The 25,770-nt window shown below is 45.6% G+C and overlaps 1 protein-coding gene across 1 annotated transcript; it reads left to right on the forward strand.

Moving 5' to 3' along the window:
• The first annotated feature begins 1,433 nt into the window (after window positions 1–1,433).
• LOC123125230 (cytochrome P450 71A1-like) lies at window positions 1,434–3,289 on the forward strand. Its single transcript, XM_044545756.1, has 2 exons — window positions 1,434–2,437; window positions 2,534–3,289. Exons 1-2 carry the CDS (start codon window positions 1,544–1,546, stop codon window positions 3,152–3,154), a joined length of 1,515 nt encoding a protein of 504 aa, XP_044401691.1. The 5' UTR covers window positions 1,434–1,543; the 3' UTR covers window positions 3,155–3,289.
• The last annotated feature ends 22,481 nt before the right edge of the window (window positions 3,290–25,770 follow it).

Here is a 25,770-nt window from a genome sequence, read left to right on the forward strand (position 1 = left end):
TTTCAAAAATGAAGTGAATTTTGGAGATTTAGTTCATTTAGTTGAACTAATGAGGGTTGGAGGGTACCTACTCTGGCGGAGGAGGACGAGGGAGGGGTTCAGGAAAGGCGTGCATGCCCACAACACGAACATGGTAGCCACACCAATGACGGACCCCCGTGGTGTTATCTCGACGTGGTGGCCACCTGGCCCGTGATCGAGGTCACTGATGTTGCTCGGCTAGACATCGGGAAGGCATGGGATGAGCGACTATAGATCAAAGGGTTTGAGGATCAATATCGAATTTTGTGCCACCAAATTCAGTTCCTTGCGCATCCCGCCCATCCCAGTCCCCGGACTTGCTACTGATGCCTCCATAGTCGGCTTCCATGGGTCAACTCCTCCATGGGCAGCTTAAGCGCCTCGAACACGTTGTTAGACACCGTCACCACCTTCTAGATGACCGCGTTCTGCTCCTGGATGGCCTTGAGAACCACGGTGATGTCGTCGATCCGTTGCTTCATATGATGGTTTGACGTTGTTGGTGAGTGGAGAAGGTGAGGTTCTTGAGGTAGCGCGGGGCTTCACCAAACATCATGGCCATACAAAGAACAATAGAAGTACCAAAAATTACTCCCATATCCATAGAGCACCTAGTAGTGACGACTACAAGCACTGGAGCGAGCTGAAGGCACACCGTCGTCATCGTCCCTCCCTCAGCGGAGACAGGTAAACCTTGTTCTAGTAGACAGTCGAGACATTGTCGTGCTAAGCCCGAAAGGATCAGCACACCAGAACAACAACTGTCGTCAATGATGAGAAGCGTCGATAAGAAGGATCAAACTTGTAAACACATGAACACAGAGGAACGAATACTATCCACCGAAGACAAAGACCGACCGAATCCCCTGAGATCCGTTGGAGTTGTATATAGGAGGGAAGTAAAATGATTTTTATGAAAGAAAATAGTACATATAATTTTGTAGACGTATTGGTCTATGGAAGAGAACAATATATTGTGGAGGTGTTGAACGCCTATCTTTATTGAACGCAATGAACATTTTTAATTCAAAAAAAAATAGTCTTGATCATGTCGTTCGTCGCTTATATTAGCGCAGCACACACTTTTGCGAAAAGACTGAATTGTCATGGCCTCTTAATTTCAAAGATTTACTCGATTGACTGTTATTTTTTGATTAGCGTGAGATTTTACCTATTTCTTTTCCTTTGCACCTTATGAACCCTGAAAAAATTACACTTCATAAAAAATGAATGGAGGGAGTAATACGTAGGAATTTTGTTCGAAACAAATAAAATGAGAGTTCAGACCAAACATGTGGCACAAGCTTGGCCTCGTTGCAAAGGCTTGCCGCCACCCGGCGACTTCCTTTGGCACGATCACGATCACGTCACATGGACGAAATCACGAGCGACAAATTACAACGTGACGATCAGGAAAGAAAGACCAGAACACTGCCGTGACAGATTGAAGTTTCGAGCACCATTATCATCGAGCCAATCGGACAACACAGCCTCCAGTGTAGTGAGGACTGAGGAACTGAGGATGTGTCCGTACTTCGTGCTGGTCGCCGGCGTCGCAGCGCTCCTCGCCTTCAGCTGCGTCGTCATCAGGAAGGCTCGTGGCAGCAGCAGCAGCAAGCTCCCGCCCTCGCCGCCGTCGCGTCCGCTGGTCGGCCACCTGCACCTGATGGGCAGCCTCCCGCACCGCTCCTTGCGCGAGCTGCACGCTCGGTACGGCACCGACGGTGGGCTCCTGTTCCTGCGGCTCGGGCGCAGGCCGACGCTGGTGGTGTCCACGGCGGCGGCGGCGGCGGACCTCTACAAGAACCACGACCTCGCCTTCGCCTCCCGCGTGCCCAGCGTGCCGGTGGACAAGCTGACGTACGGCTGCATGAACGTATCGTTCGCGCCCTACGGCGACGCCTGGCGCCGCAGCAAGAAGATGGCCGTCATCCACCTCCTCTCCCCGCGCCGCGCCGACTCGTTTGCCCCTGTGCGCGCCGCCGAGGCGGCCGCCCTCGTCGCGGGAGCCCGCCGCGCCGCGGAGGCCGGTGAGGCCGTGGAGCTGAGGGAGCTCCTGTACGCCTATAGCAACTCGGTGGTGACCCGCGCGGCCGCCGGCGCCGCGGGGGCCACGGCGGAGAAGATGAAAGAGCTTATGGGGAACTCTGCGGCGTTCATGTCGGGGCTCCAGGCGGAGGACGTGCTTCCTGGCGCGGCGGCTAAGATGGTTAGGTGGGCGACGGGGCTGGAGAAGAGGATCGACGTCCAGGTCGAAGCGTGGGACAAGTTCCTATCCGAGATAATGGCCGAGCACGTTGAGAAGAAGCGTGACGACGGCGCAGAGGAAGACTTCTTGGACGTCTTGCTCCGGCTGAGGAAAGAAGGCACCGCCGGGCTCGAGCTCACCGACAATCGCATCAAAAGCATCATCAAGGTGATCGCCGAAGAATTCGCTTTAAATTTCTCAGCAAATTTTAACTTAAATCGTTTCCCTTTATCCTCTGCTCCATGTCCGTTTCTTGATATGCAGGACATGATCTTCGCCGGAACTGAGACGTCATCTATCACGCTGGAATGGGTCATGGCGGAGCTCATCGGAAACCCGCGGGTAATGGCCAAGCTGCAGGACGAGGTAACACGGATCGCCAACGGCAAGCCGGCCATCGAGGAAGACGATTTGAGGAGGATGGAGTACCTTAAGGCGGTGCTGAAGGAGGTCCTCCGGCTCCACCCGCCGGCGCCGCTCCTCGTCCCGCACGAGTCGACGGCGGCGGCGGTCGTCCAGGGCTACGAGATCCCCGCCAAGACGGCGCTCTTCATCAACGATTGGGCAATCGCGAGGGATCCCGCGGCGTGGGGCGACGCGGCGGAGGAGTTCCGGCCAGAGCGATTCTTGGACGGCGCCAGCGCGACGGACGTGGACGTGCGGGGGAATGACTACCAGCTCCTCCCGTTCGGCGCCGGCCGGCGAATCTGCCCCGCCATAAACTTCGCACTGCCGGTGCTGGAGATCGCGGTCGCCAGCCTTGTGCGCCACTTCGACTGGGAGCTCCCGGCCGGGACACGTCTGGACATGGCCGAGACGCCGGGTCTGGTCACGCCGCCGCTGGTTCCGCTGCGCCTCGTCCCCAAGTGCAGGACGCCTGCTTAATTAGCCGCCATTTAGCGGTGCCACGGAATCCGTAGGGGATTTCCTAAGAATTCAGTAGGATGCTAAATTTCTAAAGAATGTAATGCAAAAAGTGTCCTTAGAAATGATTTTATAGAATTCAATTATACGAATTAAACAACCAATATAAAAATAATAAGGATTTCAATCCTCGAAATTCCTTGACAAGAACTTCTCAAAATTTTGAGAAGAATTGCCCCTTCCTCCTAATTTGAGTAGCCAAAGCTCATTCTCATTACAAGATTCCCTCCTCGAGAAACGCCCGCGCCTCATGTTGGTTCCGTTCACGGCACTGCGCGCCGCTACGGCCGAGTGCCCCGACCGTTGACGCAAAACCCCATCGCCACGCGATCATCACGGTTCCACCCCACTAATATCTGACGAAATTTTTCTCCAATTTCTCGTTGTCCGGTCATTGTTGCGCTCCTTCCCGTCGTTCCCGGTCACAGCCACGCTCCTCCCCTCCATCCCCGACCATGGGCGGAGAAGAAAAAGACCCACAACAACACGTACACAACAACCTACACAAAGCGACCTAGAGAAAAGCATCTACAAAGGAGCACTTACATGACAACTAGCATCGTCGCCGATTTCAACGAATCGTGTGTTCCGGACCACGCCATCGAGTCAAATGAGAACGAAAAGGGGAAGAACACATTCGAACAAAGAATTACCCAAAACGTCGCCCGTGGATGGCGAATTTCGCCAAATTTCTGAACTCCATCACGCTTACAGAGCGTCTATCAAATTACTTTTGCAGGTCATCCATCCTAGGCCCTAGCTAGCACCTGGACATCATCTACGCCTAGAAGTCGTTGTTCGCCATGTGGTAATAAGAAGAACGAAGAAGGAATAAGAGGGGGAGAGACTTCATGTGGGGTCTAGTTTCTCTAAGGAGTCAAGTTTGAGGGTTTGGTTCCACCTGAAGCGTGGTTTAGGGACACCCGGGCCGAACGAATCGTTCGGTACTGGGGGGGCGATCCATCGAATGATTCCGTTCGCCACTGTCACCAGAACGCAGCAGCCCACGTATCCCAACCCCACGTCAATCCCCACGACCAGGACCAGCTCTGGTAATGGGCCTCCCCATCAGCCCACGTCAGTTCAAGTCACAAAGAAAAACAGAAAAAGTTCATTAAAAAAGCCCAATTTCGTGATGACTACTATCAAGTCTTCAAGCTGGGGACTTTTCCCTCTAGTTAGGGTTTATCTTCCTCTCGTCGCCGCCGGCGATGTTGAGATCGGACTGCCCTTCCTGCCATTAAACTTGGGTCTTGGACTCAGGCAGAAGCAAGAGGGAGAGATCTGTTTTCCTGGCCCCTCCGTTGGTTTTACCTCGCGGGACTAGGGTTTTCTTTGATACACCGCAATATCGCAAGAGTTGCCCTTGCTCCGCGATGGCGAACAAGGGTGATCCGTCGGGCTCAGGATCCAAGGGCAAGGGCAAGTTGGAGGATTTGATGCAGGAGCTGGCGCTGAAAGAGGATGATCTGGATGACGTGATCTTTGAGGATGATGATGAGCCGGCAGAGGAAGAACTCCGGTGGATGATTCTGGCTCGGGTTCACATGGATAAGGGCTATAGCTCGTACTGGTTCTTCCGAAACATGAGGACGGCTTGGGATCTTGCCAGGCCGGTTAAGATCAAAACCCTAGAGGAGAACCTGTTTCAAATGCAGTTCGACTGCCTAGGGGATTGGGAGCGGGTCACGCTAGGGGGGCCGTGGCACTTCAGAGGAAACCCTGTGATCATTGCTCCGTATGATGGCTACTCAAAACCCTCTGAGATCGAACTTTTCAAGTTTGAGATCTGGGCAAGAATTATTGATCTCCCGATCGCTTTCCATGGCAAAGTCAAGGCACTAGCCTCCAAGTTCGGCGAGTTTGTCGAGTCAGAACCATCATCTTTTGATTTCGAGGGGAATTTCTACAGAGTTAGGGTCAGGCTTGATGTGTGCAACCCCTTGAAGAAAGCAACCTCGCTGATCCGAGGGGGTGAGAGACAGATTTTTGCTGTCAAGTACGAACACCTGCCAGACTGGTGTCAAGTTTGCGGCATGATGGGTCACGAGTACAAGGAGCATGGCAGTAGGGTTCACCCGCCCTCGGCCCTAATCTTCAAAAATCTTTGAGCTCTGGCCACAACAACATGGGGTACCAGGCGCCGTAACAGAAACCAGAGGAACAGGACAGCTGACCAACAAGGGTCGGGCCAGCAAGCTTCGGAAGATGATGATGATCTTGAGCGAGAAAAGATGGAGACGGAGGAGTCTGATGCCAATCGCAAACGTCCTTCTGATGAAGTGCAGGGATTGCAAAACCAAAAAGGTAATACGGGGCTGGAAGTGGTGATCTCCGGCAAGAACGGAACCGCTACCCCAATCAGCCCTCCTCCAAAACAAGACCCGAAGAGGCCGAAAACTTTGCAGATAGAGAAACCAAGCTGTGGAGTGGTGAAGAAGATCCCTTCTATGGGAAAGAGCTCGGACGCGAGAACGGCGGCCTCCCCGGCAGAGGACCGCCAGACGCAATGAATCTTCTAAGCTGGAACTGCGGGGGGATTGGCAACGCCCCGACAGTTCAAGAGCTTCGCGAACTCGCGACTAAGTTTGCCCCTAAAGTTCTTTGTATTATGGAAACCCAGATAAGTGGGGTTAGAGCTGAAAATCTTAAGAGTACTTTAGGATATGATAATTCTTTTGCTGTTGATTCCTCCGGACGGAGTGGAGGCTTAGCAATTTTTTGGAATGATGAAATAAAGATCGAGATTTTGGGTTACTCTAAGTACCATATTGATGGGAAAATCTCTGGTCTCGGTGATAACACATGGAGGCTTTCTTGCTTTTATGGAGAGGCCCAGACTCATCTCCGGCATCATACCTGGGATACAATGAAGAACCTCTCATCTCTCCAAGACCTGCCATGGGTGTGTGTGGGAGACTTTAACGAAGTTTTGAAACATGATGAGCATGAAGGCATCGGTTCCAGAAGCCAGTCCCAAATTCAGGGTTTTAGGGACGCAGTAGATGTGTGCGGTCTAGTTGACCTTGGTTTCAAGGGAACTAAATGGACCTTTGAAAAAAGAGTTGCGGGTGGTTCCTACACTCGAGTACGGCTGGACAAGGCGCTGGGCTCAGTTGATTGGTGCGGTATCTTTCCAGCGGCGTCGGTTGAGCACCTGACGGCAGCGACTTCGGATCACTCGCCGATATTGGTCCAGCTCTCACATCCACTGAGAAGCAGGAAAAGGAGGAACCAATTTCGATATGAAGTCATGTGGGACAGGCACCCAGAGCTTAAGGCGACCATCAAAACTGCTTGGGAGCCCAACGGTCACAACTTGCATGTGCATGAGGTGCGGGCTAAACTCGAGGCCCTTGCAAACAATTTGGGGGATTGGTCCCGCACCACTTTTGGGAGTGTAAGAGGTGAGATAAGAAGTTTAAAGAAAGAGTTGGAACGAATGCGTAGTGATGTAATGCGTGTCGGGCCATCGCATGCGGAGATTAAGATCAATGATCATTTGATCGAACTATACTTACGGGAGGAACTTATGTGGAGACAAAGATCCCGTGTTCAGTGGCTCTCAGAAGGGGACCGAAACTCTCACTTTTTCCATATGAGAGCCTCAATGCGCCGGAGGAAGAATCTTATAAAGACGTTGCAACGGCCGGATGGGCAAATGACGGACGACTTAACAGAGATGCAACAGATGGCCCTCGATTTTTACAAAACCCTATATGCCTCGGAGGGGGTTCAGGGGGTGGACGATGTGCTTGATCACGTACCGGTGAAAGTGACTCATGCTATGAATGAAACCCTTCTTGCACCTTACAGTGATAAGGAGGTAAAGGAAGCGTTGTTCCAAATGTTTCCTACAAAATCCCCGGGCCCGGATGGCTTCCCAGCACACTTTTTTCAGCGGCATTGGGATATTTGTGGAGAAGTGGTTACTAGATCGGTGCTAGCAATTGTGAAAGGAGAAGAGAGGCCGGCATGCATAAATGATACAATGTTGGTTCTCATCCCTAAGGTACAAAACCCCACGTTGCTTTCTCAATTCTGACCGATAAGTTTATGTAATGTTTTCTACAAGATTGCCTCGAAAGTTCTGTCAAACCGTCTGAAGCTGGTTCTACCGGATATCATATCTGAGGAGCAGTCGGCGTTTGTACCAGGGCGATTGATAACAGACAATATAATTTCAGCCTATGAATGTTTGCATTTCATGAAAAGGAGTAGATCAAAAAACAATAGCTATGCTGCACTGAAACTCGATATGGTGAAGGCTTATGATCGTGTGGAGTGGACATACTTGAGAGCTATGATGCACAAGTTGGGTTTTGCACCAGCATGGGTTGATATTGTGATGACCATGGTTAGTTCAGTAACCTTTTCAGTCATGTTCAATGGTGTTAAGTCTGAGGTGTTTACACCCTCGCGAGGTATACGACAGGGAGACCCGATCTCTCCATACCTTTTCCTGATAGCAGCAGAGGGCCTTTCGTGCCTCTTAAAATCCCAGAATCAGTCATCCCAGCTTAGCGGCATTAAGGTGGCACCGTCCGCACCGGCGGTGAGTCATCTTTTATTCGCGGATGACAGCCTGCTGTTTTTTAGGGCAAGTGCCAATGGAGCGGAAGCAGTGTCAAACCTGTTGGATACGTATTGTATGGCCTCGGGCCAGAGAATTAACAAGGAGAAATCTTCCATCTTTTTCAGCAAGGGATGTCCAGAGATAGTACGTAACGTGGTTAAAGGATTCCTCCAGGTACCAAATAAATCTTTGAGTGACAGATACCTGGGCATGCCAACTGATGTAGGTCACTCAAAGAAGGGGACTTTCAAATACTTGAGTGATAGGGTTTGGGATAAGGTGAAAGGGTGGATGAGCAAGTGCCTTTTAGCTGGTGGAAAAGATGTGTTAATCAAATCGGTAGCCCAAGCTATCCCAGTCTACTCTATGTCTTGTTTTAAGTTGCCACGAGGTTTATGCGATCACATAAAATCTATTATTCGGAAATTTTGGTGGGGTTGCAAACAAGGTGAACGAAAGCCTGCGTGGGTTTCTTGGGACATCATGACGCGACCAAAGCATTTGGGAGGCCTTGGTTTCAGAGATCTTGAACTTTTTAACTTGGCCCTGTTGGCACGCCAAGCTTGGAGATTACTACAAGAACCGACGAGCCTTAGTGCAAGAATCTTGAAAGCTGCGTACTACCCGGAGGGGACAATTTTAGATGCAGTGCTGGGTACAAAACCGTCACAGATTTGGCGTGCAATCTTGAGGGTCATGATCTGTTACAGCAAGGAATCATTCGCCGGATCGGCAACGGCCAAACGACGGAGATTTGGGTTGACAACTGGATACCAAAAGAGATGACTCCACGACCGATAACTTCGCTAGTGGCTGATCCTCCCAGGTATGTTTCAGAGTTAATACTACCGGCTACAACATCTTGGAACGAAGAAGTAATCAGAGAGGTATTTCTACCGATCGACGCCGAAGCTATTTTGAGGATACCGGTTTGCACACGCAACATAGAGGATTTCTGGGCTTGGTATCCGGAGAAGAAGGAAAAATTTCACGGTCAGCTCCGCCTATAAATTTTTGCAACAAACAAAAATGCAGAGGGAGGAATGGTTGGAAGGACGGGGCGGTTCATCTAGCTCCGACAGAGATGAGAAATCCTGGAGCATGCTGTGGAAAATCAAGGTTCCCTCAAAGATAAGAATCTTCTTATGGAGGTTGGCACACCATTCACTTCCAACTACTGATATTTTGAACCGGAGGAACATGTCTACCCGAGACGCTTGTCCGCTGTGTGGATGCGAGGATTCATGAAGACATGCTCTTGTGGCCTGCACTATGTCGAGGTGTGTGTGGGCTTTGACGGAAGACACCATCGTATCCAGAATGACCGAGAACGAGGAAGCTGATGCGAGGATCTGGCTATTTCAGCTGCACGAGTCGATGGACCATGTCAATTTCACATGGATGGTCATCACTCTATGGTCGATCTGGTACGCTCGTCGGAAGGCTATATATGAATCAATTTTCCAAAGCCCACAGTAAACTGTCAACTTTGTTAACAACTATATCAGCGATCTCGGCCTTATTACCGCACAGGAGTATCATCCAGCTCGCACATCACCCGCCCAAGAAAGGCCATTGCGATGGCTTCGACCGCCGGCTGGCAACGTTAAGATCAACATAGATGGGGCGCTGGCAAGGCGAAGCAGAGGAGGAGCAGTAGCGGTTCTATGCCGGGACCAAGACGGTGTCTACTTGGGATCGTCGGCGGTGGTTTTTCACCACACGCGGGATCCTCTTCTTCTGGAGACATATGCTTGTCGGGAGGCACTAGCACTCGCCGACGACCTTGGAGTAAGAAACATCTATGTGGCTTCGGATTCCCAGGAGGTGGTTAACGACATCAACAGGGGCACCGGAGGCCCAAATGCATCCATTGTACATGAAATACTGAGTCATTGTAATAATTTTAGCTCTTGCTCTTTTGTTCATGAGCGAAGGAACTTCAACTTCGAGGCTCATAATCTCGCTAAATATGCTTGTAAGCTAGGTATAGGGCGTCATGTTTGGTTGGGCACACCTCATGACCCAACATCTGTACCTATGACTATTTCTTTGATTGAATAAAGTCTGCGAGATTCCTAAAAAAAAGCCTTAGAGCTGGGATCTGAACCTGATTATGAATAGGAAAATATCTTTTTTTTCATATAATATGTATAATAAAACTATCCATGCTAGTTATGAAAATTAAGAAAAAGGCCAAAATTTAAGAACACATAGAAGAAACTTTGGCAACGATCTGAACCTGATTATGAGCACATAGAAATTAAGAACACATACAATCTGAATTTTCCATGGTAAAAGATTAAAGAATTTGTCGTGGTCCAAAACCTAAATGTTCCATGGTGAAATAACTATAATTGTTATAATTGTCATGATCCACAATCTAGATTTTCCATGGTCAAAAATTGAAGTTAATTTGTCATGTTCCAAAAAGTAAATTTGCCATGGTCAAATAACTGAATTTGCCGTGATTCACAATCTAAATTTGCCATGGTCAAAATTTAGAATTTTTCGTGGTCCAAAAACTAAAGTTTGCCATGGTCAAATAACTGGAATTGCCCATGTTAGAGAAAAAAGGAAAAAAAATCATTTGACCCATGTGAATGAATGCAAAAAAATCCATGGCAAAACAAAAAGAAAATATTCCTATGGAAATTTTTCAAAGCAAAAAATTGCCATGTTATGGAAAATATATCAATGTTTAAAAAAAAGGAAAAATAAGAATGCCTTGACAGAGAAATTGCCGTGGTCCAAAAACTAAGTTATGGTGAAATAACTGAAATTGCCCATGTTAGAGAAAAAAGAAATAATACACATTTGACCCATGTCAATGAATGCAAAAATTTGACACGGGAACAACAAAAGACAAAATTGCCACAGCAATTTTTTCCATGAAAACAAAAGAGTTTGCCATGCCTTGCAAAACAAATCTCAAAGTATCAAAACTTTTTCCCATGGCAAAACATATTTGAAAGATCAAACTTGCCATGTTCTCAAAACTAATGTGTAATTGATATGGCAAACATTATTTGGATGGACATGGCAAAAAGACACAACGATTCATGGCAACAATCCATGGAAAAAACATGAGTAAAATTTGTCACGTTCCGGAAAAATATAAATTTGCCATCATATTTAAATTAAAATTGCCATGCTCATTACAATAAATTTGCTATGGCAAAAATGAAATAAATTTGCCATGAAAAAAATGGACTAAATTTTGGCATGGCAAAAATGGATTAAATGCCATGGGAATAAATTAAAAATTGCCATGGTTGCACAGGTATATTTTCCATGCTACATATTAAAAACTGTCATGTTTTGGAAATGTAAAAATTGCCATCTTATTTAAATTAAAATTGCCATGCTCTACATAATAAATTTTCCATGTAAAAAAATGAAGAACAAATTGCCGTGTCAGAAAAAGTAAAAGTTGCCATGGCAAAGAAAAATGTAGGGAAATGCCACTTTTGGGGTGAATTAAAGTATTTTTGCCATGCCTCGTGAACTACAAGTGCCATGCCCTGTTAAGTTTGTCGTGGCAAGTTTTCCATGCTTTTGAACATAATAAGTTGCCATGTTTTTGAACATCTACTACTTTGTCATGTTTTTGAACATGTAAAGTTGTCATGGCAAGTTTGCCATGTTGTTAAACATATTAAATTTCCGTGGGACATCTAGTGAATTTGCCATGGCAAAATAAAAAAAATTGACATCATCTTGAAAAAACAAAAACTTGCCATGGGCATTAAAGTGAATTTGTCGCGGGACATTCTAGTGAATTTGCCATGGCAAAATCAATAAAAAAACTTGCCATGGGCATTAAATTGAATTTTTTGTGGGACATCTACTGAATTTGCCATGGCAAAATCACTATAAAAGTTTTGACATCGTCGTGAAAAAAGAAACTTGCCATGGGCATTGAATCGAATTTGTCGTGGTACATCTAGTGAAGCACTGGTCCTGTATTTCAATGGGTTAGTGGTTCGTGGTCCCTTGAGCACGAAGAAAGATTGTTATGATACCATTGTTTGTAGATATATATTGTTATGGTTACAGAGATGATATTGTTCCTTCTTCAGATGAAGATTCTAAAGCCGCGTCAATTAATTTGGATCAGAGATAGTATTTTTCTTGGTTAGTAAAGAGAGAGGGGATGCTTGCATTTTCTTGTGAGAAAGTAATTCTCATTTGTATATTCTCAAATATTGTTCTCACCCGGTGCAGGCTCCCAAAAATGTTTGATTGCATAAGACACATGTGGATATCTCTATTTCTAATGGAACAGTTGGTAGCCTAGTACTTCGGTTTTATTTTCATCCGGTTTTATTTTCTCCCACCTCCCATCACCTCCTCCCACGGGTTTTCTTATCCATTGGTTTATTTTTTACTCCACTATTTTCTTTAAAAAATCAGCACTTTCCAAACATACAAAAGATCACGGATCTAACTTTCCTAACTTATCCAAATCAACCGATCTCTCTCATTAATATAATTTGCTTTAGGAAACAAACAATAGATTTTTGGGAAACAAATCAAGGATTTTTAAAAAATTAACAAGTAAACCATGACAAACAAATCTTATTGTGGAAGTGTTACTTTTTCTACCCTTCCCATCGACCGAGCGAGCGAAGCCCATCGATCCCTCACCGGTGTGAAAAAAACCACGCACATCCCTCCCCAATCCCTCGTCTTCCCTTCTCCACCCGCAGTCGTAGCCGCCGCCGCCTGCCCGTAGCCCTCCTCCCCTTCCGCCGCTCCGGTGCCTTGCTCCCCGGCAATTCTCGACCGTCCTGACGCAGGCTGGTTCTCCAGCTCCTCCTCCGTGTCATCCACGGCTGGATCGTAAACACATGTCCATCTGCAGCCTCCCTCCACTCCGAGCCGCGGCACGCCCCTGGATTCTGTCCACTTCCTGTCTAAGATGACAAGGAGCACGTCGACTCCCTCGACCCGGGAATCCCCGTCCCCATCGACGGCGGTGTCAGGCCCATCCCAAGGCGCCACCCGCTCGTCGTGGACATGCCCGAGCCCGCCAAGAAGTCCGCCGCGCCACGGAGGGGCTCCTGGGGGCCCGAGAACCATAATGGCGCCGGCGGTGCTGGGGTGTTCGCGTCACCCAAGGTGGTCAGGCCTATTGCGCTGAACTTTGAGGAGAGGACGCCCGTCAAGGAGTGGCCCTCGCCGGCCCGCAGCTCGGCGTCGCTTAGGAAGAGCACCACCGTCATGCCCAGGCTGGTGACACGAAGGCGGATCTTAGTCGCCAACAGGGGCGACCCTCTTCCTCCTCGGAACAAGATCCCAACAGCGTGTTCCCACCTGTATGTACTCTGCACACCAGAACTCAACATGTTATGTTTTGCTGCTTCTGAAGATGAACTGAACTGAAGCTTAAACTGTATGTCCAGCCCACCAGGTCAGGTCGAAGATGACAATCTGATAGTGTTCACTACAGTTTGCTGATGGTGCCTTAGGTAGCTTAGCGGGAATATGTCCTTTTGTTTAATATACACGCTGCTCTTAATTGATCCATTGTATAGACAACTGTGAATACTGGAAACTAAAGAGCTAGATGAATATTGACAGTTGTGATTGCTTGGTCTATGTATACGTGTCTTTTATAAAATTCATAGATGAAGAATTGGTAAGTCTGCATTGTATATTCTGCTTTTTATTCTTAATTAATCCCTTGTATAATTTCATAGGTGGGATGTACAGCCTGGTTTAGTTCTTGCTTTCTTTACCATCTGTGCTTTTTATTCTTGCTACGTTTGTTTTATTATGTTCTGTACAATGCTTCTTACAAGTTAATGCAATTATTGTGATTCGGTGGTGCTGCAACATGTAGACAAGATGGAGCTATTTACACGTTTGAATTTCTTGCCATATGATGGTAATTTCTGATTGTATAAATGTCAGGAAAAAACTAATTACTGCATCGTTCTCTGCTAGCAAAATAATAAGAGGTAAGTACTTTGGAGAGCAACATCATGGAGGATCATGGTAAGAGTTGCCCTGATCTATAGTATATTCAGATTCTTTAGTTTCTCTAAATTTCCAAATTTTGTGGTAGGGGATATGGGGCACCTGAATACTGATCCTGGGCGTAGTTTCCATCAAGACAAAATTAATAAGATGGGCTATTTGTGGTAATTCAGGTGACCATTCTTCCCTTACTTCTATTTCTCAGGTACCCTGATCATCCATTTGACTGAATAGGGAATCTGATTGGTCTATGGGAGAAAAGTAAACTGCAAATCCTTATCAACCATAGTTGTTCTCACTGAAAAGTAATTTCAGTTATTGTAGAATACAGTCTGGTATGCATCACTGTCAATTGTTGCCGAGTTCCCTGTGATTTGCTTCAATTGTCTTCTTTACTGTATTTGTGATGTTGCTTCATCCGTCATTATTTACCTATTGGTTAGCTCTGAATCACTACAGTCTACCCATGTACATATCGTATTACCCTACTTCTCACTCATTTTTTCTAATGCCCAATTGATTCTGCCTCTTCATGCTACTAATAGGATACCCTCCTATAGTCGCGTTGTTGTTGTCTGAGGCGGCACTGCACCTCATGAAAATCCTTTTGGCTCCATCATTGGAAGCTGCACATTGATATCTTCCTCTCCTTTCTCCTCTATGCCTTGCTTATGCTGTTTTTTTGTCTTCCCTTTTATGAAATTACAAAGATAAATGCATTCTTCTTCCTATGTGTTGATATCACATATGCAAAATGTTTTTTATATACTTCTACTCTGTAATTTCGTGAGCATTGTTTGTTCTAGATATGGTTGATGATCTATTTGATTTCCAACAAATACATCACTCGTATGGTTCATGCGAAAAAACCATAATGCAGGACTGATTGTTGATTGCAAAGTAGACTTGTTAGAATTTTAGTCAACTGTCTTGATCCTGGATACACCAAGATTTACCAGATATGGACTGCTAATATGTATCATATTGATAGTTGTGGTGTTTGATTTGAAGGGTTTTAATAGGGCCAACTGATAATTTGTAATTACGAGAAAAAGTGAGATATTTTAAAAATATATTTCAGTTTTAGGTCGATGCTAGGGGGTTGCAGCAGGAACTGTGAGGAAGCGAGGCGGAGAGGAAAAACCCTCTCTGGCATAAAGTGGAGAGAGGTACCGCTGACGATGGAGATGCACATCTAGCTTCCCCCTTATCTTCGTAGATATGGAACAGCTCCCTGGTAGGGGTTGCTTGCAAGGGCGTGCCACTGTAGGGTTTTGTTGGGGAACGCAATATTTCAAAAAAATTCCTACGATCACGCAAGATCTATCTAGCAGATGCATAGCAACGAGAGGGAGAGTGTGTCTATGTACCCTCGTAGACCGAAAGCGGAAGCGTTTATCAACGTGATTGATGTAGTCGTACACCTTCATGATCCATTCCGATCAAGTACCAAACGTATGGCACCTACGCGTTCAGCACACGTTCAGCTCGATGACGTCCTCGCCTTCTTGATCCAGCAAGAGGGGCGAAGTAGTAGATGAGTTCCGACAGCATGACGGCGTGGTGACGGTGTTGGTGAAGAACAATCTCTGCAGGGCTTCGCCAAGCACTACAGAAACTATGACGGAGGATAAACTAGAGGGGACGGGGTTGCCGGCACACGGCTTGGTGATTCTTGATGTGTCTTTGGTGCAAGCCCTGCCCCTCTATTTATATGTTGAGCCCTGGGGTCGAAACTTGGAGCAAAAGCCTCCTCAACGTCGGTTTTGCCTGAAAGGCAAGAGTCCCACTCGGACTCCAGGACCAAACACAATCCTTGGCGTCTGGCCTAGACGCCAAGGGCCTTGGCATCTGGCCCAGGGCCAGACGCCAGGGTCTCCGGCGTTTGGCCTCTGACCTCCGTAAAACTTTCTTTTGCACCGACTTATAGCCCCGTGGGCCTGACCCCTTGGCCTAACCATATCATCCAATATATGAATCTTTACCTCTGGACCATTCCAGAGCTCCTTGACACGTCCGTGATCTCATCCGGGACTCCGAACAACATTTGGTCACCAACATTCATAACTCATATAGTGCTATATCGTCAACGAACGTTAAGCGTGCGGACCCTACGGGTTCGAGAACTATGTAGACATGACCGAGACACCTCTCCGGTCAATAACCAATAGCGGAACCTGGATGCCCATATTGTCTCCTACATATTCTACAAAGATCTTTATCGGTCGAACCTTATGACAACGTACGTAATTCCCTTTGTCATCGGTATGTTACTTGCCCGAGATTCGATCGTCGGTATCTTCATACCTAGTTCAATCTCGTTACCGGCAAGTCTCTTTACTCGTTCCGTAATACATCATCCCGTAACTAACTCATTAGTTACATTGCTTACAAGGCTTATTATGATGTGTATTATTGAGAGGGCCCAGAGATACCTCTCCGATACACGGAGTGACAAATCCTAATCTTGATCTATGCCAACCAAACAAATACCTTCGGAGACTCCTGAAAAGCATCTTTATAATAACCCAGTTACGTTGTGACGTTTGATAGCACACAAGTTGTTCCTCCGGTATTCGGGAGTTGCATAATCTCATAGTCAGAGGAATATGTATAAGTCATGAAGAAAGCAATAGCAAGAAAACTAACGATCATTATGCTAAGCTAACGAATGGGTCTTGTCCATCACATCATTCTCCTAATGATGTGACCCCGTTCATCAAATGACAACACATGTCTATGGTCAGGAAACTTAACCATCTTTGATTAACGAGTTAGTCTAGTAGAGGCATACTAGGACACTTTGTTTTGTCTATGTATTCACACATGTATCAAGTTTCCGGTTAATACAATTCTAGCATGAATAATAAACATTTATCATGATATAAGGAAATAAAATAATAACTTTATTATTGCCTCTAGGGCATGTTCCTTCAGTCTCCCACTTGCACTAGAGTCAATAACCTAGTTCACATCGCCATGTGATTTAACACCAATAGTTCACATCACCATGTGATTAACACCCATAATTCACATCGCCATGTGACCAACATTCAAAAGGGTTACTACAATCAATAATCTAGTTCACATCGCTATGTGATTTACATCCAAGAGCACGAAGGTGTGATCATGTTTTGCTTGTGAGATAAATTTAGTCAACGGATCTGCCACATTCGGAGCCGTATGTATTTTGCAAATTTCTATGTTTACAATGCTCTGCACGACGCTACTCTAGCTAATTGCTCTCACTTTCAATATGTATCCAGATTGAGACTCAGAGTCATCCAGATCGGTGTCAAAGCTTGCATCGACGTAACTCTTTATGACGAACTCTTTATCACCTCCATAACCGAGAAATATTTCCTTAGTCCTCTAAGGATGATTTTGACCGCTGTCCAGTGATCTACTCCTAGATCACTATTGTACTCCCTTGCCAAACTCAGGGCAGGGTATACAATAGGTCTGGTGCACAGCATGGCATACATTATAGAACCTATGGCTGAGGCATAGGAAATGACTTTCATTTTCTCTCTATCTTCTGTCGTGGTCGAGCTTTGAGTCTTACTCAACTTCACACCTTGCAACACAGCCAAGAACTCCTTTGACTGTTCCATTTTGAACTACTTCAAAAACTTGCAAGGTATGTACTCATTGAAAAAACTTATCAAGCGTCTTGATCTATCTCTATAGATCTTATATGCTCAATATGTAAGCAGCTTCACCAAGGTTTTTCTTTGAAAAACTCCTTTCAAATATTCCTTTATACTTCCCAAAAAATTCTACATCATTTCCGATCAACAATATGTCATTCACATATACTTCTCAGAAAAGTTGTAGTGCTCTCACTCACTTTCTTGTAAATACAGACTTCACCGCAAGTCTGTATAAAACTATATGCTTTGATCAACTCATCAAAGCATAAATTCCAACTCCGAGATGCTTGCACCAGTCCATAGATGGATCGTTGGAGCTTTGTACACTTTGTTAGCACCTTTAGGATCGACAAAACCTTCTGGTTGCATCATATACTACTCTTCTTTAATAAATCCATTAAGGAATGCAGTTTTGATATCCATTTGCCAGATTTCATAAAATACGGATATTACTAACATGATTCGGACAGACTTAAGCATCGATACGAGTGAGAAAATCTCATCGTAGGCAACATCTTGAATTTGTCGAAAACCTTTTTCGACAATTCGAGCTTTATAGATAGTAACACTACCATCAGCGTCTGTCTTCCCCTTGAAGATCCATTTATTCTCAATGGCTTGCCGATCATCGGGCAAGACCACCAAAGTCCATACTTTGTTCTCATACATGGATCCCATCTCAGATTTCATGGCCTTAAGCCATTATGCTGAATCTGGGCTCATCATCGCCTCCTCATAGTTCGTAGGTTTGTCATGGTCTAGTAACATGACTTCCAGAACCGGATTACCGTACCACACTGGTGCGGACCGTACTCTGGTTGACCTACGAGGTTTGGTAGTAACTTGATCTGAAGTTTCATGATCATCATCATTAACTTCCTCACTAATTGGTGTAGGCATCACTGGAACTGATTTCTGTGATGAACTACTTTCCAATAAGGGAGCAGGTACAGTTACCTTATCAAGTTCTACTTTCCTCCCACTCACTTCTTTCGAGAGAAACTCCTCTAGAAAGGATCCATTTTTAGCAACGAATATCTTGCCTTCGAATCTGTGATAGAAGGTGTAACCAACAGTCTCCTTTGGGTATCCTATGAAGACACATTTCTCCGATTTGGGTTTGAACTTATCAGGTTGAAGCTTTTTCACATAAGCATCGCAGCCCCAAACTTTAAGAAACGACAGCTTAGGTTTCTTGCTAAACCACAGTTCATACAGTGCCGTCTCAATGGATTTAGATGGTGCCCTATTTAACGTGAATGCAGCTGTCTCTAATGCATAACTCCAAAACAATAGTGGTAAATCGGTAAGAGACATCATAGATCGCACCATATCTAATAAAATACGATTACTACGTTCGGACACACCATTACGCCGTGGTGTTCTGAGTGGCGTGAGTTGCGAAACTATTCCGCATTGTTTCAAATGAAGACCAAACTCGTAACTCAAATATTCACCTCCACGTTCAGATTGTAGAAACTTTATTTTCTTGTTACGATGATCACTTCACTCAGAAATTCTTTGAACTTTTCAAATGTTTCAGACTTATGTTTCATCAAGTAGATATACCCATATCTGCTCAAATCATCTGTGAAGCTTAGAAAATAACAATACCCGCCGCGAGCCTCAACACTCATCGGACCGTATACATCAGTATGTATTATTTCCAACAAGTCTGCTGCTCGCTCCATAGTTTCGAAGAATGGAGTTTTAGTCATCTTGCCCATGAGGCATGGTTCGCATGATGGGGAACGTAGTAATTTCAAAAAAATTCCTACGCACACGCAAGATCATGGTGATGCATAGCAACGAGAGGGGAGAGTGTTGTCCACGTACCCTCGTAGACCGACAGCGGAAGCGTTATCACAACGTGGTTGATGTAGTCGTACGTCTTCACGATCCGACCGATCAAGTACCGAATGTACGGCACCTCCGAGTTCTACACACGTTCAGCTCGATGACGTCCCTCGAACTCCGATCCAGCCGAGTGTTGAGGGAGAGTTTCGTCAGCACGACGGCGTGGTGACGATGATGATGTTCCACCGACGCAGGGCTTCGCCTAAGCTCCGCAACGGTATTATCGAGGTGTAATATGGTGGAGGGGGCACCGCACACGGCTAAGAGATCTCAAGGATCAATTGTTGTGTCTCTGGGGTGCCCCCCTTCCCCCGTATATAAAGGAGCAAGGGAGGAGGAGGCCGGCCCTAGGAGGGGGCGCACCAAGTGTGGAGTCCTACTAGGACTCCCTAGTCCTAGTAGGATTCCACCTCCCATATGGAATAGGAAAAGAGGAAGGGAAAAAGAGAAGGAAGGAAGGGGGCGCCCCCCTTCCCTAGTCCAATTCGGACCAGACCAAGGGGAGGGGTGCGGCCACCCTTGAGGCCCTTTTTCTTCTTTCCCGTATGGCCCAATAAGGCCCAATACGTATTCCCGTAACTCTCCGGTACTCCAAAAAATACCCGAATCACTCGGAACCTTTCCGAAGTCCGAATATAGTCGTCCAATATATCGATCTTTACGTCTCGACCATTTCGAGACTCCTCGTCATATCCCCGATCTCATCCGGGACTCCGAACTCCTTCGATACATCAAAACTCAATAAAACTGTCATCGTAACATTAAGCGTGCGGACCCTACGGGTTCGAGAACTATGTAGACATGACCGAGACACGTCTCCGGTCAATAACCAATAGCGGGACCTGGATGCCCATATTGGCTCCCACATATTCTACGAAGATCTTTATCGGTCAGACCGCATAACAACATACGTTGTTCCCTTTGTCACCGGTATGTTACTTGCCCGAGATTTGATCGTCGGTATCTCGATACCTAGTTCAATCTCGTTACCGGCAAGTCTCTTTACTCGTTCCGTAACACATCATCCCGCAACTAACTCATTAGTCACAATGCTTTCAAGGCTTATAGTGATGTGCATTACCGAGTGGGCCCAGAGATACCTCTCCGACAATTGGAGTGACAAATCCTAATCTCGAAATACGCCAACCCAACAAGTACATTTGGAGACACCTGTAGAGCACCTTTATAATCACCCATTTACGTTGTGACGTTTGGTAGCACACAAAGTGTTCCTCCGATAAACGGGAGTTGCATAATCTCATAGTCATAGGAACTTGTATCATGAAGAAAGCAATAGCAACATACTAAACGATCGAGTGCTAAGCTAACGGAATGGGTCAAGTCAATCACGTCATTCTCCTAATGAGGTGATCTCGTTAATCAAATGACAACTTATGTCTATGGCTAGGAAACATAACCATCTTTGATTAACGAGCTAGTCAAGTAGAGGCATACTAGTGACACTCTGTTTGTCTATATATTCACACATGTATTATGTTTTCTGGTTAATACAATTCTAGCATGAATAATAAACATTTATCATGATACAAGGAAATAAATAATACTTTATTATTGCCTCTAGGGCATATTTCCTTCATCGCAAGCATCAAATGATTCATAATCAAGTGATTCCAAAAGCCCATCAGCATGGAGTTTCTTCATGTGCTTTACACCAATATGACCTAAACGGTAGTGCCACAAATATGTTGCACTATCATTATCAACTTTGCATCTTTTGGCATCACTATTATGAATATGTTTTTTTATTACGATCGAGATTCAGTAAACCATTTATATTGGATGTATGACCATAGAAGGTTTTATTCATGTAAACAGAACAACAATTATTCTCTGACTTAAATGAATAACCGTATCGCAATAAACATGATCAAATCATATTCATGCTCAACGCTAACACCAAATAACATTTATTTTGGTCCAACACCAATCCCGAAGGTATAGGGAGTGTGCGATGGTGATCTTATCAACCTTGGAATCACTTCCAACACATCTCGTCACTTCGCCCTCAACTAGTCTCTGTTCATTTTGCAACTCTCGTTTCTAGTTAGTACTCTTTAGTAACTGAACCAGTATTGTCGTGGAATTGTCACGGCAGATGTCCTAATGAAAGGACTTAGTCGTGAGGCCAACGCATCTATGTGGTAGCTTGAGAGGGGTTGAGCGGAATCGAGAGACGCGACACAAGACGGGGATTCAGACAGCTTCGGGCCCCGGGAAACATCATCCGGTAACAACCCTACATGCTGTTTGAGGCTAGGTCTCATTATCATCACGAGGGAGTCGCCGGTAAACCGGCTCTTTGTGTCTAGCCCTAGAGATTATTGATTGTTGCCTGTCTTCTTTGGGGAGCCCTGCCCCTCCTTATATATCTTGAAGGGGCGGGTTACATGTGGAGTCCTATTAGGATTAGGACTAGTCTATCTCTAATACAAACCGGATACAAGTCCAAGTCTTAACTCCTTGTAAGACAAATATTCCTCACGCCTTTCCTCTTAAACCGGCCCACCATAGTATGAACCGGCCTTCATGAACCGCCCGTTGGGCCACCGGGTCTTGTCGCTCCTCTGACCCACCTGCCGGATTACCAATGAATCGTAAACCGCCAGGTCCAAACGGGTCGCCAGTGAATCGTTAAGTCTCAGCCGGGTCTCAAGTAAACCGCCAAGTCCGGCCGGGTTAAACTTTCGGCCGGTTTACGCCGCGGGGTATATCCCCGACAAGTATCAAATACCGAGGGGTTGCTATAAACACTAGTAAAGTACACATCAATAACATGTATATCAAATATACCTTTGTTCACTTTGTCATCCTTCTTATCTGCCAAATGTTTGGGGTAGTTCCGATTCCAGTGACCATTCTCCTTTGCAGTAGAAGCACTCAGTTTCAGGTTTAGGTCTAGCTTTGGGCTTCTTCATGGGAGTGACAACTTGCTTGCCATTCTTCTTGAAGTTCCCTTTCCTTTCCTTTGCCCTTTTGTTGAAACTAGTGGTCTTGTTAACCATCAACAATTGATGCTCTTTCTTGATTTCTACCTTCGCCGATTTCAGTATCGTGAAGAGCTCGAGAATCATTTTCGTTATCCCTTGCATATTATAGTTCATCACGAAGTTCTAGTAACTCGGTGATAGTGTCTAGAGAACTTTGTCAATCACCATCTTATCTGGAAGATTAACTCCCATTTGATTCAAGTGATTGTAGTACTCAGACATTCTGAGCACATGCTCACTAGCTGAGCTATTCTCCTCCATCTTGTAGGCAAAGTACTTTGTCAGAGGTTTCATACCTCTTAACACGGGGATGGGTCTGAAATACCAATTTCAACTCTTGGAACATCTCATATGCTCCATGTCGTTCAAAACAATTTTTGAAGTCCCGGTTCTAAGCCGTAAAGCATGGTGCACTAAACTATCAAGTAGTCATCATACCGAGCTTGTCAAACATTCATAACGTCTGCATCTGCTCCTGCAATAGTTCTATCACCCAGCGGTGCATCAAGGACATAATACTTTTGTGCAGCAATGAGGATAATCCTCAGATCATGGAGCTAGTCCGCATCATTGCTACTAACATCTTTCAACTTATTTTTCCCTAGGAACATATCAAAAAATAAACGGGGAACTACATCGCGAGCTATTGATCTACAACATAGATATGCAAATACTATCAGGACTAAGTTCATGATAAATTAAAGTTCAATTAATCATATTACTTAAGAACTCCCACTTAGATAGACATCCCTCTAGTCATCTAAATGATCATGTGATCCAAATCAACTAAACCATGCCCGATCATCACGTGAGATGGAGTAGTTTTCAATGGTGAACATCACTATGTTGATCATATCTACTATATGATTCACGCTCGACCTTTCGGTCTCCAGTGTTCCGAGGCCATATCTGCATATGCTAGGCTCGTCAAGTTTAACCCGAGTATTATGCGTGTGCAAAACTGGCTTGCACCCGTTGTATGTGAACGTAGAGCTTATCACACCCGATCATCACATGGTGTCTCGGCACGACGAACTGTAGCAATGGTGCATACTCAGGGAGAACACTTGTACCTTGAAATTTAGTGAGAGATCATCTTATAATGCTACCGCCGAACTAAGCAAAATAAGATGCATACAGGATAAACATCACATGCAATCAAAATAAGTGATATGGCCATCATACTCTTGTGCCTTTGATCTCCATCTCCAAAGCACCGTCATGATCACCATCGTCACCGGCTTGAGACCTTGATCTCCATCGAAGCATCGTTGTCGTCTGGCCAACTATTGGTTCTACGACTATCGCTACCGCTTAGTGATAAAGTAAAGCAATTACATGGCGATTGCATTTCATACAATAAAGCGACAACCGTAAGGCTCCTTCCAGTTGCCGATAACTTTACAAAACATGATCATCTCATACAACAATTTATATATCATCACGTATTGACCATATCACATCACAGCAAGCCCTGCAAAAACAAGTTAGACGTCCTCTACTTTGTTGTTGCAAGTTTTACGTGGCTGCTACGGGCTTAGCAAGAACCGTTCTTACCTACGCATCAAAACCACAATGATTTTTCGTCAAGTGTGCTGTTTTAACCTTCAACAAGGACCGGGCGTAGTCACACTCGATTCAACTAAAGTTGGAGAAACAGACACCCACTAGCCACCTGTGTGCGAAGCACGGTGGTAGAACCAGTCTCATGAACGCGGTCATGTAATGTCCGTCTGGGCCGCTTCATCCAACAATACCGCCGAATCAAAGTAAGACATGCTGGTAAGCAGTATGACTATTATCGCCCACAACTCTTTGTGTTCTACTCGTGCATATAACATCTACGCATAGACCTGGCTCGGATGCCACTATTGGGGAACGCGGTATTTCAAAAAAAATCTACGAACACGCAAGATCTATCTAGCAGATGCATAGCAACGAGAGGGGAGAGTGTGTCTACGTACCCTCGTAGACCGAAAGCGGAAGCGTTTATCAACGCGATTGATGTAGTTATACACCTTCACGATCCGTCCCGATCAAGTACCGAACGTACGGCACCTCCGCGTTCAGCACACGTTCAGCTCGATGACGTCCTCGCCTTCTTGATCCAGCAAGAGGGGCGAAGTAGTAGATGAGTTCCGGCAGCACGACGGCGTGGTGACGGTGTTGGTGAAGAACAATCTCCGCAGGGCTTCGCCAAGCACTACAGAAACTATGACGGAGGATAAACTAGAGGGGACGGGGTTGCCGGCACACGGCTTGGTGATTCTTGATGTGTCTTTGGTGCAAGCCCTTCCCCTCTATTTATATGTTGAGCCCTAGGGTCAAAACTTGGAGCAAAAGCCTCCTCAAAGTCGGGTTTACCCGAAAGGCAAGAGTCCCACTCGGACTCCAGGACCAAACGCCACAATCCTTGGTGTCTGGCCCAGATGCCATGGGCCTCGGTGTCTGGCCCAGGGCCAAATGCCAGGGTCTCCGGCGTTTGGCCTCTGACCTCCGCAAAACTTTCTTTTGCACCGACTTATAGCCCCGTGGGCCTGACCCCTTGGCCTAACCTTATCATCCAATATATGAATCTTTACCTCCGGACCATTCCGAAGCTCCTCGTCATGTCCGTGATCTCAACTGGGACTCCGAACAACATTCGGTCACCAACATTCATAACTCATATAGTACTATATCGTCAACGAACGTTAAGCGTGGGGACCCTACGGGTTCGAGAACTATGTAGACATGACCGAGACACCTCTCCGGTCAATAACCAATAGCGGAACCTGGATGCCCATATTGGCTCCTACATATTCTACGAATATCTTTATCGGTCGAACCTTATGACAACATACGTAATTCCCTTTGTCATCGGTATGTTACTTGCCCGAGATTCGATCGTCGGTATCTTCATACCTAGTTCAATCTCGTTACCGGCAAGTCTCTTTTCTCGTTCCGTAACTAACTCATTAGTCACATTGCTTGCAAGGCTTATTATGATGTGCATTACCGAGAGGGTCCAGAGATACCTCTCCGATACACGGAGTGACAAATCCTAATCTTGATCTATGCCAACCAAACAAACACCTTCGGAGACACCTGTAGAGCATCTTTATAATCACCTAGTTACGTTGTGACGTTTGATAGCACACAAGCTGTTCCTCCGGTATTCGGGAGTTGCATAATCTCATAGTCAGAGGAATATGTATAAGTCATGAAGAAAGCAATAGCAATAAAACTTAACGATCATTATGCTAAGCTAACGGATGGGTCTTGTCCATCACATCATTCTCCTAATGATGTGACCCCGTTCATCAAATGACAACACATGTCTATGGTTAGGAAACTTAACCATCTTTGGTTAACGAGCTAGTCTAGTAGAGGCATACTAGGGACACTTTGTTTTGTCTATGTATTCACACATGTATCAAGTTTCCGGTTAATACAATTCTAGCATGAATAATAAACATTTATCATGATATAAGGAAATAAAATAATAACTTTATTATT

This window comes from Triticum aestivum, chromosome 5D (genome assembly GCF_018294505.1).
Source record: "Triticum aestivum cultivar Chinese Spring chromosome 5D, IWGSC CS RefSeq v2.1, whole genome shotgun sequence".
In the NCBI taxonomy this organism is placed as follows: Eukaryota; Viridiplantae; Streptophyta; class Magnoliopsida; order Poales; family Poaceae; genus Triticum; species Triticum aestivum.

Coding starts and splice junctions, on each gene's coding strand:
- LOC123125230 (XM_044545756.1), top strand. CDS start 1,544: ATGTGTCCGTACTTCGTGCTGGTCGCCGGCGTCGCAGCGCTCCTCGCC. Junction 2,438..2,533: donor GCATCAAAAGCATCATCAAG/GTGATCGCCGAA, acceptor CTTGATATGCAG/GACATGATCTTCGCCGGAAC.